This window comes from Xiphophorus hellerii, chromosome 23, assembly GCF_003331165.1.
Source record: "Xiphophorus hellerii strain 12219 chromosome 23, Xiphophorus_hellerii-4.1, whole genome shotgun sequence".
Lineage (NCBI taxonomy): Eukaryota > Metazoa > Chordata > Actinopteri > Cyprinodontiformes > Poeciliidae > Xiphophorus > Xiphophorus hellerii.
The window spans coordinates 20,227,351-20,244,282 of NC_045694.1; the positions used below are offsets into that span (position 1 = coordinate 20,227,351).

Consider the following 16,932-nt stretch of genomic DNA (forward strand, 5'->3'; position numbering starts at 1 on the left):
CAACCAAGCATTTGCAGACGCAAAATGTGTGCAGTCAAGACCCTGTGCGCGCTTCGACTTCTGAAATGAGACACAGACTGGGGGCTAAAGTGGTGGCAGTGGTTCATCTGGGGAAGACAATTCACCCGCCTTGGTCAGACGTCCCGATACTGCTGGAAAAAATACCATCTGCTGAAAGCCAGTCATCATTTTGGCTCAGCAGAAAAAGAAACTTTACATTCATGAAGGGGAATTGAGATGATGTAATATAAAGTGGGTTTTTTTATTCTCACATTACTATAATCTAGAACAGTCTGTTTTTACAAACTAAATGTTCTACAATTTTATTTTCAGCAAATGCTTATTTCCAAATTAATTAGTTAAAGGAATGCATCATTCCATGAGGTCAAAGGACCACCATCAGTGTGTGTATGTGTGTGTGAAGGGGTGAATGATTGAGTGTAGTGTAGTACACTTTGGGGTCCTTTGAACTTGATAAAGTGCAATACAAGTACAAACCATTTCCCATGCAACCTGCAGCATTACTTACTGATTAAGAAAAAAACATTTAGACACTCCAGTCAGATATTGTTTTTAAGGATATGGACCTGGAAACCTTGTTTGATTCAAGTAATAAAATATATTAACATTTTTCTCAACGTCTTTAATTCCTTCCCTGAGATCACTGTGTTTTTGGCTAAAGAGAGGGCAGTGATGCTGGGCGTGATGTGTGTGTTTTCTTGCAAATGTATTTAATGCAATCTGCTTTGTGAATCCATTGCAGAAAAAAAAAAATCTAATTGCAGGTGTAATGCAATTTAGCAAATTGATGAGATTGCTGTGCTTCATTAAGTCTTTATGTCTGAGACATACAAACATTTCAAAATAGCCTCCCAATAAAGCTGTTCCCTGAATCGAGCCTGTCCCAACGGGTTATTCCTGAATACTAAATGCTTTAATACTGGCTCAGGTAGGAATCCCATCAGGTCAAGATGTGTCCCTTACTATTTCGTTGCATCGCTGATGTGGAAGCAGACCCAGCACAACAGTTGCGTCAATAAAATTGATCAACTTGAATTTACACTGTAAAGGTCTCTCGAGTTGTGCAGCAGGATCATCCTGCCACACTGACTCCATACGCCCTGTTCAAAGTCACAGCAAACAGCAGCAGTCAAATGAATCCATCAAAGGCCAGACTGGTTTTTCCTTGTGGGAAGCATTTACCAGATCAAAATGAGCAGACAGCTTGTCCGCCTCTTGTAGCTTATTCTTATCTTACGCCTGAAAGACTCGCTCCGCTTTATCCCTGGCCTCTCCGTGCAGCTACAAAGCTTGACTTTACTATGTTCCATTCTTCCTCTGCTTTAATCCTACATCTCCTTCCTGACTTCTGTATACACCACACATATGTTTTGTTTTCTCCTTCTGCTCCTTGACAGTTGAACGCTCTGTGATGGTGAACCCCAAGAAACCGTTGAACACAACATATTTATCTGGCCCCTTGAGCTCAGAGACAGTGAGTTCCCTTGGATTTTTTTTTTCCCCTCCACTGTTTAGAGAGAGAGATGCCAGCATCTTTAGAGTGATCACACAGCTGGGCTTGTGCCAACGAGGCACTGGAAGAAGAAGAAAGAATGTGGTGACATCAGTGTTGCTAATCAAAGCTGTGTACTGCGAGACTACAGTCGGCCTATGAAAAATAGGCAGTGCTTCCTTTTCTGTGAGCTGGACTGGATTAAAGCCAGATCTTTTGTTTGGCAGAGATGACAGAGGGATTTCTGTGCCAATATAAAACCGGATGTGTGTGACCGTACATGTGTGTGTCTTACAAGTTGTGGGTGTGATCATCCCCTGATTCATCAACATGGTACACGTCTTCTGTCACAACAGTGACGCTGAGCTCCTCTGTCACGCTGGGTGACACAGCACTCCAATTAATCACAGAAAAGTACCACTAGTGAAGTCATTATGTATTCCCAGAGTTTCATCTTGACAACCATTTTTCCCAGTAAAAAAAACAAAAAAAACACTGACACAAAGCTACACGTAAAAAGGCTTGAAGGCATGGCGCTAATGAGTAAGCAAAAGTGGCAGTTGACAAATGAAACCATGAATGAAACTATGAATATGACGCTGTCGGTTATGATTAGACTTACTCTCTAATTTTACCTCTTTCATCCTGGTGTTGCTGACTCTTTTTCTTTTTTATCTTTGCTCTAATTTTTTGTTCTCTTAATTTATGGGATAATGAATAAAGAGTTGTGGGGCACAAACTTAGAGTAGCAGTGAGATCTATAGTTTGTCACAACCAAAATATAAGGTCTCTGCTTCCTTTGGGTGGTAGATTGTTTTATTTTGGTGATAAAATAGAAGCACCAATATACATAATAAAAGCCTGGGGCTAATATAATAAAGTCTGATATGGATGGTAAGCTGCTAAATATAAATATACAACGATTGGCCATTTTACAAAGTACACCTGTTTAATTTCTTATGTCAAATAACGAATCAAGATTTAAAAATCATTCTGCACATGAGGTTATGCTTATTCTATACAATTCAACTGAAAAAATATACACAAAGCAAACAACCTGATTGCATAAGTGTGTGCAACCTTAAGCTACAACTTTCTTGAGGAACAGCTTGATTCAGTTTGAGCATTTCTTTGAATGTCATCCAACATCTTGACTTGCAAATGTTTGCACACTTTGTGCTGCAAGGATTCCCCAAATCTACCAGATTATGAGGACATCTTTGGGAGAACCCATTATTTCTTAGGTTTAGTTCTGGACTCTGGAATCTTTCATTTTCTGCTGATTAAGCTATTATCTTACAGATTTGGGTGTAGGCTTGGATAAATTGTAACCCTGAGAAATACACATTTATTTTTATCTTCATTTTTCCAGCATTCACAAAAGATCTTGGGTCAGAACTGACTGATATTTACAAGCGTTTACAATTTTCTCTCTTCTGAAGTAAACCCTAGTTCTGAAAAATATACCTGGCTGGTGATGCTTCCATCATAGTGTTTTACTGTGGGAATTGTTTTTTTATTATTTAGTATCGTTTTTGTGTCTATGTTTTGGACATTTCTGCAGCTCCAAAATGATTACTGTCAGGCTCTCGGCAGGCTCTTACAAGTTTCTGTCTTTCGTAAATTTTTGAACACAGTCCAGTTTTTATATTTTGTTGTTCTCTGCCTATTTTTTTTAGTTGCTGAAGACTTTCTTCCATGTGCTAATGAATTTGGTAGTTCTTTTTGTATCCTCCTGATTTATATCTTCATACATTGAGATTATTTCTGATCCTCTGCGCCCTCCCTGTAAACTTTGGCTTTTGCAAAAGGATAAAAATTAGCAAATGTTTTAACATGGCAGGTGAAAATTATTTTAATTTAATTGGATTAAAAGGTCATCCGAGTTATCTGACCGGCAACCTCTAAAATCTCTGATCTTTTTTTTTTTTCAGATGGATTACCTTGGGTAAAAAAAAATTGTTGGTGGCTGAGTTGATAATGGACTCGACATCATATGAGATGAAAAGTAAAATTGAATAAAAGATTCAGAAAGATCAAACAAGACTAAACTGAGTAAATTGGTTTAATCAAACCTTATGCACTGTTGAAGTTTTAAATAAAGAAAGCCATTTTATTGTGGTTAAATATTTTGAACACAATGCCAGCAACACATTTCAAAACTCCTGGCAAATTAGCATGTTTACAACTGTGTTGCATCACCTGTTTCCTACTCGCACTGTTGTAGAACTGAGCCACTTTGTGACTTCACTATGTTGCATTCACATTTTTCCTTAAGAAGAGGCAAATATAAGTGACTCACTGCAAGCAGGTACATTTTTATTACAGAGCCTTGCTTCGGCTTTAATTTCAATTAACAGATTTATATACTTTCCTGTAGAAGAACAGAGGTGGATCCAAATTCAGATTCACAGTCAAAGGAAAAGAAGTGAGGAGAAAATAAGTAAAATTGTTAAGTAAAATACATCAAAGTTAGGGTTCTCTATCAAACTAGAACATTGTGTAACATTGTAATAATGGCACAAGGTGTGATTAAAAAAAAGAGGACTTGAGGTCAATTCAGGCCTATTTGCACCTTCGTTTTGAGGACACATGATGTCTTTATGTGCCTTACTACTTCATTTTCTTACCTTAAAATAATCTTTGAACTTAGCTTTTGTAAATCGGCTAATTTATGTTTGCAGTTCAATATCTTGACCATTAATATTGAACTGCAAACAAAAATACAGAATTCTTATATCTAATTTAAATTAACTCTTGATCAGTTTGGAAAGTTTTTATTCTTTCCTGCATTTGTTTGGTTGTGGTTCTGATCTCAGTGTAGGCCAGTCCACATTATGAAACACATTGTATTATAACCTCAGTAAATTCCCGCTGGAAGATATAATTATTAGGCCGAAGCAGCTCATTCACTCCAAAAGCTTTTTCTTTTTTCTTTTTTAATGTTTTTTGCTAATCTTCTCTCCTCAATCGATTTGGCTATTTGGAGGCCTGATCATGTGCAGAACTCATAAAATTGTGCAGATATGCCAGTTGTACAGAAATGTATGCATTTTAAGAGTTTTGCGAGAGTCTCAACAGAAATAGCTCAACAGCGCCCCCTTGTAACCTTTTTAAAAAAAGCCTCCTCATATACCTTACTTCATCATAAACATATGAAATATGGTTAACATGTAGAACTTTCCAAGACCTATACAAAACTCGCTTGCACCCATGCTGTAAAACAAACAGGAGGCCAGCCATTTTGGAATGAACCTACAATTTTCAAAAATTTTTACCCAGTTTTAGCCTCTGCATTTGATCAAACTCCTTCCCGAAGTTTTTATCAATCAGCATGAAAATTGGTGAGTTTGCTCAAAAGGCACTAGACCTCCAAAGTTATCAAAATCCTGACTTTTCATGCTGTTGAAGGGATGTGGTCAAGCCTCAAACTTCAATTACGTCCCAAAAACTCAAATTTTTATAACTCCTGCAAAGAAAGGCACACACCTTCTGTGGTTGGTCCTCATTTGGCATCTAGAAAATTTTAGTGATCAAGCTCCATGTTTCACTTTGAATGGTCTATATTTGACTCCCTTATCTTGATCAACATCAAACTGTGCTCAGTGACTGAAGACAAGTTGATGTAACTCAGTGCACAGAGACATCTGGCGAAGAGACCAAAAACCCCCAAGACAATCAAGAAAAACTAACTCAGCCATAAAATGTTTATTATTTAATAAACAGAACCAAAACACAGCTGATAAACACAAAACACAAATGTAGTGCCACATAGAGTGTGTCCTTCTAAAACTTTGATGTGTTGTTATGAATCAATAATGTATCCACACAGATGTGAACATTTCTCGGGGCAATAACACAACCCAGTAAACTGTAATTTAAAACAAAAAACATCTCTGTTACTTCAGTTTTCTACTTTCCCATAGTCACCGTTGAAACATTCTTTAGGCCACATTTCCGCATCTTCTTTGCATATATGTTTTTTATTACATTACTGAGCTTTTTATTTTGTGATGCAGCCATTAACTGTGTCCACCGACTATGTTTTTTTTAAATGTTCTTGAAGCCATGCATAAATTTTCCCGCTTGTTTTTAATGTAGTGTTGCCTGTAGCCACAAAAGATTATGTCTATTCAATAAAGCTTCCCAGTATATGGAAATTTCTCTGAATTCGCTAACGATTTTTACAATATTATATACAGAACAAAATGAACCCGCCACAATTATTCGTAAATTATCATCTTAAATTATTTAGTATTTTGGCCTCGGTCTTTTGGATAGTGAACTCCTTCCTATCATTATAATCATCTTTTTCTTTACTTCATATCGAACCTTGAAAACAGAAGTGAAAATATGAGAATGGAGTAATAAGTCCCCACAGTGTGCTGAAAGTATGACTATTTCTGCTTTATTCTTTGGGTTTAGCTGTACTCTGTACACCGTGTTGAACACATTCATGCAGCCACTTTTTCGAGAACTTTGAAACGGAATAATTGCCTTTTTTACTTGATGAACTTGAAGTAGTAGCCTATCTCATAAGGGCATCGTCTAATGGTGGAGTCTTCGGGAATTAAAGAAGTTACCTGCATTTTTGGGATATCTTTAATGCCCAAAACAAAATCAACACTTTCCATCAAAGAGGAGATCTTGCAGGGAAGATGAAATAGCCACAAGAGCTGCTCTGTGTGTGGGTACAGCCATGGTTCAGCTGTTATAAACACAGAGGAAGTCCTTGTGGATACCCATTATTGATAATCTTTGCTTTCCCCCTAACTTTACACCTTCTGCATCATCACTTTAAGTTTCAGCAACATTTAGAGCTGGGCTGATGAAGCCACAGCTTAGTTCATTCTATAACTTCTATCTGTTCCTATATCAGATAGGTAAACAAAGCCAAAAAATCCAGCATGAACGTTGTTTTTAAGATCTTTGAGTGGCTATTTTCTCACATTTTGTTTAAGAGGTACTTTAAACGTCTGCATCTACAAACACAATTCTAAGGGACTACCTTAGATTCAAAATTTCAGACTCCTTTTGTTTACTGATGACAAAGGCATTGCAAAATGTGAATCAGTCCAGTTGTTTTGGGAAGAAAACGGGAGAGAAATGAACAGATATCAATAAGCTGGGAGATGCCAGGTTCCATTATAAGATAATCGATGTGCTGAATAACAACATGACCTATATTTTTCAAAATTTGGTGTCAGACAAAATATGGAAAACTGATGAGAATTAGATTACGTAGAAGCAGTGAACTTCAAACAAAATGTTTCGGTTGTAACCCCTGAATGCTGCATAGTTTTCTAAATAATTTAGCAGGAAAAAATGGAATGGAATGAAAGTGGTTTGTGAAGAGTGATAGGTATTTTCTCAACCTATATAAAAGGAACCACAGACAACGTTACTTAGTTTTCAACCAAATTCTTGCAAGAATTGAGAAGGCACAGAGGCTCAGCTCCTACAAGCCGATCTCTTTGCGTTCTGCCATTCTGCTGCAGAACTTGCCTTTTTATTAGCAGGGAAAGGGAGTGAATGGAAAGTGGGAGAGTGATCTTAACAAGAGGGGGAGCTACCCTGATAACAAGGAAGGGGAAAAACAGAAACTAAATTCTACACACAGACAATTTTACAACTAAGGAGTATCTCAAGAAGATCTCCTAAAGAAGATTTAGACATCACCTGCAAAAACATGCTTGAGGTAAAGGAAAGGTTAGTTATGTCTTACACACAGTTTAACAAGTTCCTCCTCTCTGGTGTGAGAACACTAAACCTTTAAGTAAAAACCAACTAGTAATATAAAACTACTAATGTAAGAAAGATAACAAAACATAATAATTCTAACAAAGAGGACTGAAGAGAACTGGGGCAATTAGTAACTATATATTTGATGGGAATCTGCAAGCCTGCTGCATTATTCACCACAACTGGAAAAATGACCTCTATAATAGCAACATGGACGATGTGAAAGTGTCTTGTAAAAGCATAGGATTTCTATGAAATCCAGCATGTGAAATTTAGATTTTTGGTTTGGGTGGAAGCAAACCGTGATGCGTTTGCATCCACCCACAGCAATATTGAATTAACATGAACAGCCACTTCGTTCAGATCGGTACTTCTGTCTTTACAGTTGAGGAATGTTGTTTACAGTGGAGGCAATGTCCAGTAAGCTTCATAACGTGGAACTGCCGTGTTGCATACCTCATGGCCAAACGTTCACAATTGGGTCACATTTAAAACTTCAACAGAGTCCGTGCCTCCAGGAATCAAACGATTCTCAATAGCTGAGAGCCCAGACCCTCTGTGTGAGCAAAGTGCAGTACAAGGGGCTGGCTTTTACCAGGCTGGGAAGCGATACCAAAAGAAAACGATTTATGAGTAGTGAAGATGTTTGGAAGGCAATAAGATTACAAACTTCAAAGAATATAAAATATTTGTACTAGTTTCAGCTCCACTTACAAAACTAATCCTTTCAACGGTTTTCTTTAGCCTCTGCATACATGTTAGCCTCCATCATGGCATGTAAAGCCTGTGTGTCATGTTCCAGCTCAAGCTCAGAAACGTTGTACTCCTCGCAGCCTAAACGCTCCATCTCTCAGATCTTTCTTATGGACTTATCCATTTGAGTTGTTTTCCTCAGGGAAAGAGTTTGTCTAACCTGATGAGAATGCTACAAAATCCATGTTAGAATCAATCACCAGTCAGTTGTCCAATGTTGCATTCCTTAACGTCTACCTAGAACTTGTTTTTCTCAGTACATGCTATTTGTTTATTAATCTCCTCACCATATCTCATAAATTTTTCTAATAGCAACATGGACGATGTAAAAGTGTCATGGTGTTTCTACAAAATCCAGCATGTGAAATTTAGAATTTTATTCTTTTTTATTATAATTAAACAATTGCTGAAAAGGAAATGTTGCCTTTTGTCATTTACTTTAAATGATTTAAATAGACTGTTAATTTTAGCTTTAAGGCAGAATGTCAATGAAACCTGTTTCATACTTGTCATTTTGTAAGTATAGCTCAAGATGTAAATTTAACAAAAATGTAACAATATATATAATATATGTGAGCTTTTTATTCTATAATGTCATAAACATAAATGTAAACTCTGAGGCAGCAGTTTTCAATTCAAAGCAACAATGCTGTTCAGCTAAGCCACAGAACAAGATGTTCAGATTTACTTAAAGTTACCAGAGGCTCCGTTTTCTTTAACTCTTTTGAGATTCACAAGCTTGACAGCAGAAAACTGACACAGAGAGACAAGCAAAGTGAAGAAGAAAAAAGGAAAACAATCTCAGATTGGTTTGGAAAACAAAAAAACGATGCCGCAGATTCATACTACAGCAGCCTCTGAGGACATTCGAGCAACCGCACACACACTTCCCATCCACAATCCAATGTGCAAAGTGCTCTCATAAGATGAGAGGAGCAGTAATAACCTTCAGATAAGAGCGTCAGTTTGTCAATATTAACGGACTTAAATAAAATAAATAAGTTGCAAAGTTTGTGAATCAATGTAAATCACTGCAATAAAAGGAAACTTCCTGTCAATAGATGGCTCTGAATTTGACAGCATTCGTTTGTCTCCAGGTATGCCTCAGAAGCGTTCAGAGAGACGAGTCGGCGATATAAAATGGTGATGATCTAGTCTCAGGTGTTTACGCGGGGTCTGGTTTTACTCCTCGTTCATTCTTCAACCTCTCCTCGTTCATTCTTCCCTGAAGCTCACAGCCGCACAGATGCCGCTTTGCTCCATGTTCCGCTGGTTGCTATGGTGACCGCTGACCGAAGGAACATGTAAATTATGGCCTTCCACGTTGGAAGGTATTTTAAAAGAAGTGGGAGGCAATTATTTTATTTGGAGAAAATGTCGAACGGGATTACAGGCGGCTCTTGGCTGCTGAAAAGAAACTTGCTGAAGATTTCTGAACACCAGCAGTGGTGAAACAGCCAGTACACAAAGGAGGTCCAGGTAAATTATTAAAAAGTCAGTTCTGCTACAGCCTAACAAATATGTGATTTTGTAATGTTTAAAAAAAATAGCAAAAATAATTCAGTTGTTTTATACGTTTTTAAAATATGTGCTATAAAACAAGTTAGATTTCCAAAGCCAAGCACATTTTCAGACATACTTTTATCTGTATTTTGCTAGATTTTATGCACAGGATATTTTTGTTTCTTCATTTATCTTTTATTGTTTTTCATCCATGCTTCTTTACATATCAGGCTGTTTGTTTTCAAAAAACTGGTTATTTCCTGAGAAGTAACCAGAAATGGTTATTTCAGTTATGGTTATGGATATGACTTTTATTAATTTAGAAATTTGTCACTTATTTGAAATATTCTTAAAATTCAGAAGAGGGAATAGTTTTGCTACATTACATATTTATTGCATTTGGCAAATAGTTTTGTATATAAAAGTCCTATTGTCTCTATATTCAATATATGAATTGTTTGGTTTACTTCAATTAAGGCCATTCTTTATTTAACTCCATCTTCTTCCCGCAGTCCAAAAATATGATTGTTGGGTTAATTGGTTAATCAAAATTATGCGTGTGCATTGTTGTGTGCTATGTGTGTCTGTGTGTTGCCCTGTGATGGACTGGCAAACTGCCTCGGTGTCGCCCGCCTCTCGGTCAAAGACTGCAGGAGATAATCATGACCCTGCAAGGATAAGCGGGTATAGATGCTTCAGCATTGCATAGATGCAGAATTTGTTGTTGTCAGTGTGTTGATGTCCTTAAAAATTGTCTGATCCTCGTTTTGTCTCCTCTTGTACATTTCTCATGCAGACAGACAGACTTGCTTGTGCGTGTTTGTTTTGTGGAGATTTCTGGAGCATGAAATAAGCTTTCCGGGAACAGTGACGACGAGCCCGGATGGCGTCCCATGGTATTTCTTAATACACACAGCTCTCACATTAAAATTGTAAATGTCAACTCAAAGCTTCTGGCTATTCTTCTTGGTTTCCTCCTGGTTATGACTCTTCATGAAACGGTGAGATGTCATCAGGATTATGCAGCCATGGGCCATATTTTTGGGAATGAACAGTGAATGAAGGGCTCGGGGTAAAAGAAAATCTCACGTATCGAATCAACACAAAAGGCAATTCTTACTCTTAAAAAACTGAAAAATGAACTCTCAACATTCTTAATTTCCACCCTTTTTCAACTTTTTCTTCCTCCCTCTCACACTTAAGGGTGTGCACTGTTGTGTGTGCTGATTTTGATGCGTGTGAAAGTTCTTTCATGTGCTCTGCACTGATGAGCCAGGAGCAGGTAGCTTGACGATAAGAAACATATCTGAGCTCGACACCTGTTCACCTGTCTCCTGACTGACTACACAAGCTGATTGCAAGGGAAGTGTCATTCATTGTCAGCAGGGAAAACTGTAATGAAGGAAGTACAGGTGGTATGCAGACTTCGAAGTTCAGTTTTGCTGTTTGCTGCTGTTTTTCTGCAAATATGTCACAAACATTAATCAGCAACTATACACAAACCATCACTGTAAGTACTTTTACATTTTTCAATTTCAGAGATAAAGAGGACTGTGTAAAGTTTTGAAGATTAAGCTTCACACAGCCCAAAAACTATTTATTTATAACTGTGGAACCAAAGGTTGCCGCATTTCATTCATCACAGCTTATTTGACCATTGCAAACATGGCTCTCCCAGCTACTATAAATGTATTTGTATGCACATACACAATGAAATAATCTGAACGATCTCCTTTTGTGTTTTGCACCTCACGACCTGCATGAATTTAGAGAGCAAGATCTGTCTTTTTATTGCAGCCTAGTTTAAATCTGTTGAAAATCAGCAGAGAATGTTTTGACTGAAATTTAGTTCAGACAGGAAGGAGGTACTGTGCACACCTTTTAATTTTTACACATAAAAATGGCTTTTAAAAAAAGCCTATTTTTAAAAAGTAATGATAGCTTTGGTCATGGGGATTAAAAATATTTTGGATGATCAAACTTTAAATAATTCTGAATATAGTTTAATTAAAACACAATTGAGATTCATACAACATTACAGACTACTCAGGACAGTTGATTGCTCTAAATTGTATTTGAGAATATCAGAGTAAGGAAGTTGAATACAAATGCATGACATTTAGCTTTTTTATTTGTAATAAAAAGTCAAATCTTTATATTCTTTTTTTTATCATTTCATGCACTACTTTGTCACATAATATCCCAATAAAATACTTGGAGGGTTGTGGTGGTAACATGATAAAAAGCAAAAGAAGATGTCTGAATGTAAAAGGGGTCTGAATAGTTTTGCAAATCCCTCTAATTTGCAGACAAAGATTGGTCCAAACACCTGCAGGGAGGTTTTTGTTATCCTTTTACTTAGCGGGGACATTAATCTACATAAAGACAGATATTTTATTGATGTAAGCACTTTCTGTTGGCACTACAGCCTCATAGTCTCTTTACAATGGTCAATGATTTCTGATTTGTATCCAGTTGTAATACATGCATTATTTCATACGTTTACAATCAAATATATATAGTGTGAGTGATTGTAGCATCATGGAGAGACAATACATTTCTTGCATTTACCAGCCCTGTACATGATAGCCTTAACAATTATAGCCTACTCCTTACCCTTCTCATAAACCTTCATCTTTTTCAACTCTAATCCTAAAAAGTGCACTTACTCAACTTGTAATCCCAGTGTTAACTTCAAATCCAAAGGACTCAAAAGGCACTCTGTGCACAGGGACATCAGCTTGGTCCTCTTGGTCAGCATTTTGACAGTTTATAGTCTCCGCAGGAATATGAACACGCAGACACAGATGCGTAAACAAATACTGATGCATAAATCTTTCAATGGACCTGTCATAACACCACCACTTTGTAATCAACACTGGTTTCTCAAACTTCACACACATGGCTAAGCACCGGCTATCGCAGCGGTGGAGAAAGGCGGGGAGGATACGAGCTGTGACAATTAGCAGTGACAGGGTCTTAGCCTCAAGGAGTGAGGCAGTGAGCAGCTAGTAACTACCGTAAAGCCACTCCACCTCTGCAAGTTTCCGGCTGACTCAAATATGTGAAATTTACCATAAAATGCTGAGGCAGACAGCAGCATTTTCTCCTGCCATTTGTCAGCTTGGGCTCCCAGGACTTTATAAAGACACATTATGCTGTCTATAATAAGAAGCAAGGAAGTAAAAGAAAATACTGCAAACTTAAGGGATTGGTGATATTACTATAAAGCCAGTACAATTGTGGTGAAAAGGCTACATATACCCACCAAGCAGAAATGTTATTGAAATATATATTTTAGGGGTTTAAATATTGACTAGAAAAGTCCCTCTCCATTAAATATCCAAAACAATAACTGGGTGCACAAGTTTGAATTTAACGTGGATTTTCTTCAATCTACACAATTAAAGTTAGACATTCAACACTTCACTAGAGCCCTTTTAGTAAGCTGCAGAGCACAGTATTGACTGAAATTTTAACTGCTCTTTTGAAAAGATGTAGCATCAGACGCTTGTCAGAAAGTGCACGTCTATTTTCTATTCTGGTGAGAAATCTAGTTTAAGAAGATTTATTCTGTGGCATAATAAATTCATTTGAATGTAATGGGTAATATTTACGCTTCTTATAGTAGGTGTATAGATGAGATGCAGCTTTTATTTATGTATGTGACACTGAGTAGACAAGAGAAAATCCACAAGAAATTCAAACTTGTACACCCAGTTCTTGTTATTCTTATTCTTTGATGCGGGTTGGTAAATTGTTATTCTATTGAGAACATAGCATGGTTCAAATGTTTAATTAAAATGGGAGGATAAAATGGCATTAATATCAATGAATGTAAAATATCTCAAAAGAACTGTAGCTTAAATAAAATAGATCTAATTTTGCTATTTATGATCCATCTTTATTAATTTACCAACATGAGAGCAGAAAAGGGTGATCTCTTAAAATGGTCCTGCAGAAAGCTCAAAATGATGGGCCACACACCAGTATACCTGCAATCTTGTTGGTAATCTCCACACTGATATTGATTTTTCCCCCTGTACTCAGTAACCACCCTGTGGTTGCTGATACAAAACGATCTTATTGACCTCACTGTTAACAATGAAAAAAACAAAAAGTGCTCAATTTTTGGCTAATTCATCACAAATCCTAGCAGTCTTCATACAGTTGCCCAGCCATGATGATTACAAATTTTATAGACATTTGTTTACTTTCTATCAGGTACCTTCCAGAATAAAAAAACAAAAAACTTTGAGTGTTTTAAGCTAAGAACATCTGGAGGCGTATAGCTGTAAGGGAGTAAATGCAATACAAGCAACCTGTGTTGGTGATAAGGTCTATAAATCATGACTAAAGGTGAACAGCGTCAGAGCAGCAAGCACCAGGACAACAATTACATATTATTTTCCCAAATATGGAACTCCATGACTAACGTGTGAAAGAAGACTGGGCAGGACAATGATAAACGCAATCAGAACTGTGTGCAGTCAGCAGTTCTGCTTCAATATAACAGTTGAGACTCCTAAAACGTGCCCGACCACAGAAAGCTGCATATTCATCTCCTGCCTAAGGTGCATTAAATGGATTAAAGCACCAAGAGCAGCCAAGCATGTATTCATTTCCTCCACACTGAAGGTGAGAGCAGACAGCCACCAGAATATTATAGAGTGCCTCAATGTCTCAGGACCATCTTTCCAAATCAGTGAGGGAAGATTAAATATCTTCTTATGAAGTGAATTTCATGATGGATTGTTTTTTTTGTCTTTTTTTAAAAAGCTTTTAAAAGCTTTTCCACCTTATTTGCAGTCACACAAAACAGTTATAACATTGAAATGTGATAAGTTTATCAGCCACAATGGACATTTTTCTTTTCTAGAATTGAATGGGTGAAAACAGATGGACTTTTTGGACAAACTTTAGCTACTTCATTACAGAGAATCTCTGATATTTCCCTTTGGATAGGATAGGCTTTCTTGGTCTTCTGTGTGTGACAGGTCATTAACTTGCTAATGCTTTCAGCTACTGTGCAGTTTCAGAAACACTACTGCAGTGGATCAGGCATACTGGTCATCTGAGGATAGAACCTGACACACAAAGATAGATCAATGTTGTAATGTAGAGTGAAAACAGAACAGCACCAATGCTGGATATATAATGCAGAAGATTTATCTAATTTTGCACAGTAAGTTGCTACTGCTAGGCTTATAATAATGGCAACTGTAATGTTTTTGCTCTGGCTCAGTTATTTAATTCAATCTGCTTGAATCAAATCAAATCAAGAAAATCAAATAACCAATTTGATTCCTGGCATAATGCAATGCACAAAACACAAAACCAAATCCAGTTTAGCTACTTTATTCCTGTTGCCCACAATGCTTTGCATGCATTTTAGGCATTACTTTCTACAATTATACTGGAGCGCCATTCTGATGGGAACATTAAATGTTTCACTTTAAACGGGATAATATAGTTAGGTGAAGTCAAGTTTGTTTGCATAGTTTTCAGCAACAAAGCAGTTGAAAGTGTATACCAAACTGATGTCCACTGTCATTCAAAGATTTAGAAGATTCTGGCATATTCACATCAATTTGTATGAATGAAGAAGTTAAAAAAATAATTGATAAAGTTCAGAAGTGCAGTACTTGCACAGTAATGAGATTGGTTACGTTTTGTTGATCGAGGTCAAATCCAAACTTGTGGGCTTTAAAATAGATGAAGAGCTCAATCAGAGGCTTAATGCCACACATCATTGGGCTTGGGAATACTATTAGGAGAAATGCAGAGGCAGGCCATTCCATGCAGCTGCAAAATCATAAAAAATCAAAAATGTAATTTATTAGCAGGCTAATATGACATTTTCTAAAATGAAATAAGGTCAGGTAAGATAATTTTATTTATGTAGCACATTTTCAGCAACAAGGGAGTTCAAAGTGCTGTTGTACCAAACTTACTGATAAGATAAATTTCCCAAAATTTACCCAAATAAATTTGGGTAGTAAATTATATCACTATGTGTAATGAATATCTAGACAACGGATGTAAATTTTTGAGTTGAAGAATTATTTTTAACTCACTTTTTCCAATGACATGTACCTACATACGATAGGACAAAGAACTTTCTTGTTCCTGGTCAGAGCACTAAAGCTGCTACATAAAATACATGCTATGTAGTAGGAAAACCTAAAATTTCGGTTAAAGGGTCGTTACGTTCAGTATATAGTGTCCATTAATGGGCTGTTGAACATGTTTTATCAGCTAGATAGAGAGAGACACATTACAGAAACCTGTGCTGACACATTAGAAAAGCATGGAGAAAAAAAAGAATAAAAAAACTGCTCGCCACAGCAGACTTTGGTCCAAGCTATGTGGTGGATGAGTGGATCCTACCTGGGCCAAAGCGTGCAGGCTGCAGGAGCATAGCATCTCAGCAGGCTACATAATTACACACCCTGATGGCACAGCCACTTGGTATTCTCTGCACACCCACTAAGACATACCAGGCCTCGATAAGTCAATGGTAAGAGAAGGGAACAGGAAGCAGAGGGAGAACTATTACAGACGCTTCAATCAGCGAGACCTCTGACAGCGGGGAGCCTGGGTCATGAATCAACCCCTGACTGTTGCGTGAACCTGAGGCATGGAGCCTTTTGACAGGCAGAGCCAACATGCTGCGTTAGAGGAGGAAATCTGACATTTTACATTTAATCTCTGATGAGTGGAATCACCTCATCAGGTAAATAAACAGCAGCACTCGTCAGGCTTGAAATCTATTGGAAAGCAGCAACAACAAACACAGAACATGCTCTGTGTCTCACTGCGGCTGGGTTAGGGGACCACACAAATCATCTCATTACAGAATTGTTCTGGATTGTCCTCAGCTTGTCATTATACATTTAAATCAGCAGCGAGCCGTTGTACCAAGCTTACTGATATTCTCTTTTCAGCTCATTATGTTGCTGTGTGAAACCGAGCATAGAAGCTCCTAAGACTGTTTTCTGTGCAGTTAAACACAATGTATGAATTAATATATTACACGCAGAGGGTTTGTGAAATGTGTGTTTACACTGTGGGAAACGGATATTAGGCCGAGGCGCAAACACAGAAAGTGTGGATAGTGTGGGAAATGAGCTGAGTACTGCAGACTGCGGAAGGAGAGCACTTTATTGGTAGTTACAAAAAGGGCGGAGCAGGGAGGGGCATGTGGGTGATATCTCATGGGTCGGAGAACACCAGAGAGAGGGAGGGTGAAGCAGCCATGCTGTACTTCTCTAAGAATGAGTGTCATTCTGAATCGTTCCGCTGTCAAGCAAGTTGCAGAGAACTGTTTGCTTCAGTGAAGGGTGACAGCAAAGAGACAGAGCTGCTCTGCTGCTGTCACAGCCACTCTGCATTTCACTTTCCAGACGTGGGCGGCTGCA

General features: G+C 37.6%; 1 protein-coding gene across 3 annotated transcripts in view; it reads left to right on the top strand.

Moving 5' to 3' along the window:
- Positions 1-16,932, top strand: part of frmpd3 (FERM and PDZ domain containing 3) — a 101,447-nt gene that overhangs the window by 50,586 nt on the left and 33,929 nt on the right. For 2 of the 3 annotated variants that reach the window (XM_032554317.1, XM_032554319.1), the window contains exon 4: positions 1,419-1,495. The exons of the other annotated variant lie outside the window; for it this stretch is intronic. In XM_032554317.1, coding sequence (XP_032410208.1) covers positions 1,433-1,495 — 63 coding nt within the window. In that variant the 5' untranslated portion in view covers positions 1,419-1,432. The remainder of the gene's footprint in view (positions 1-1,418; positions 1,496-16,932) is intronic. 3 annotated transcript variants of the gene reach the window in all.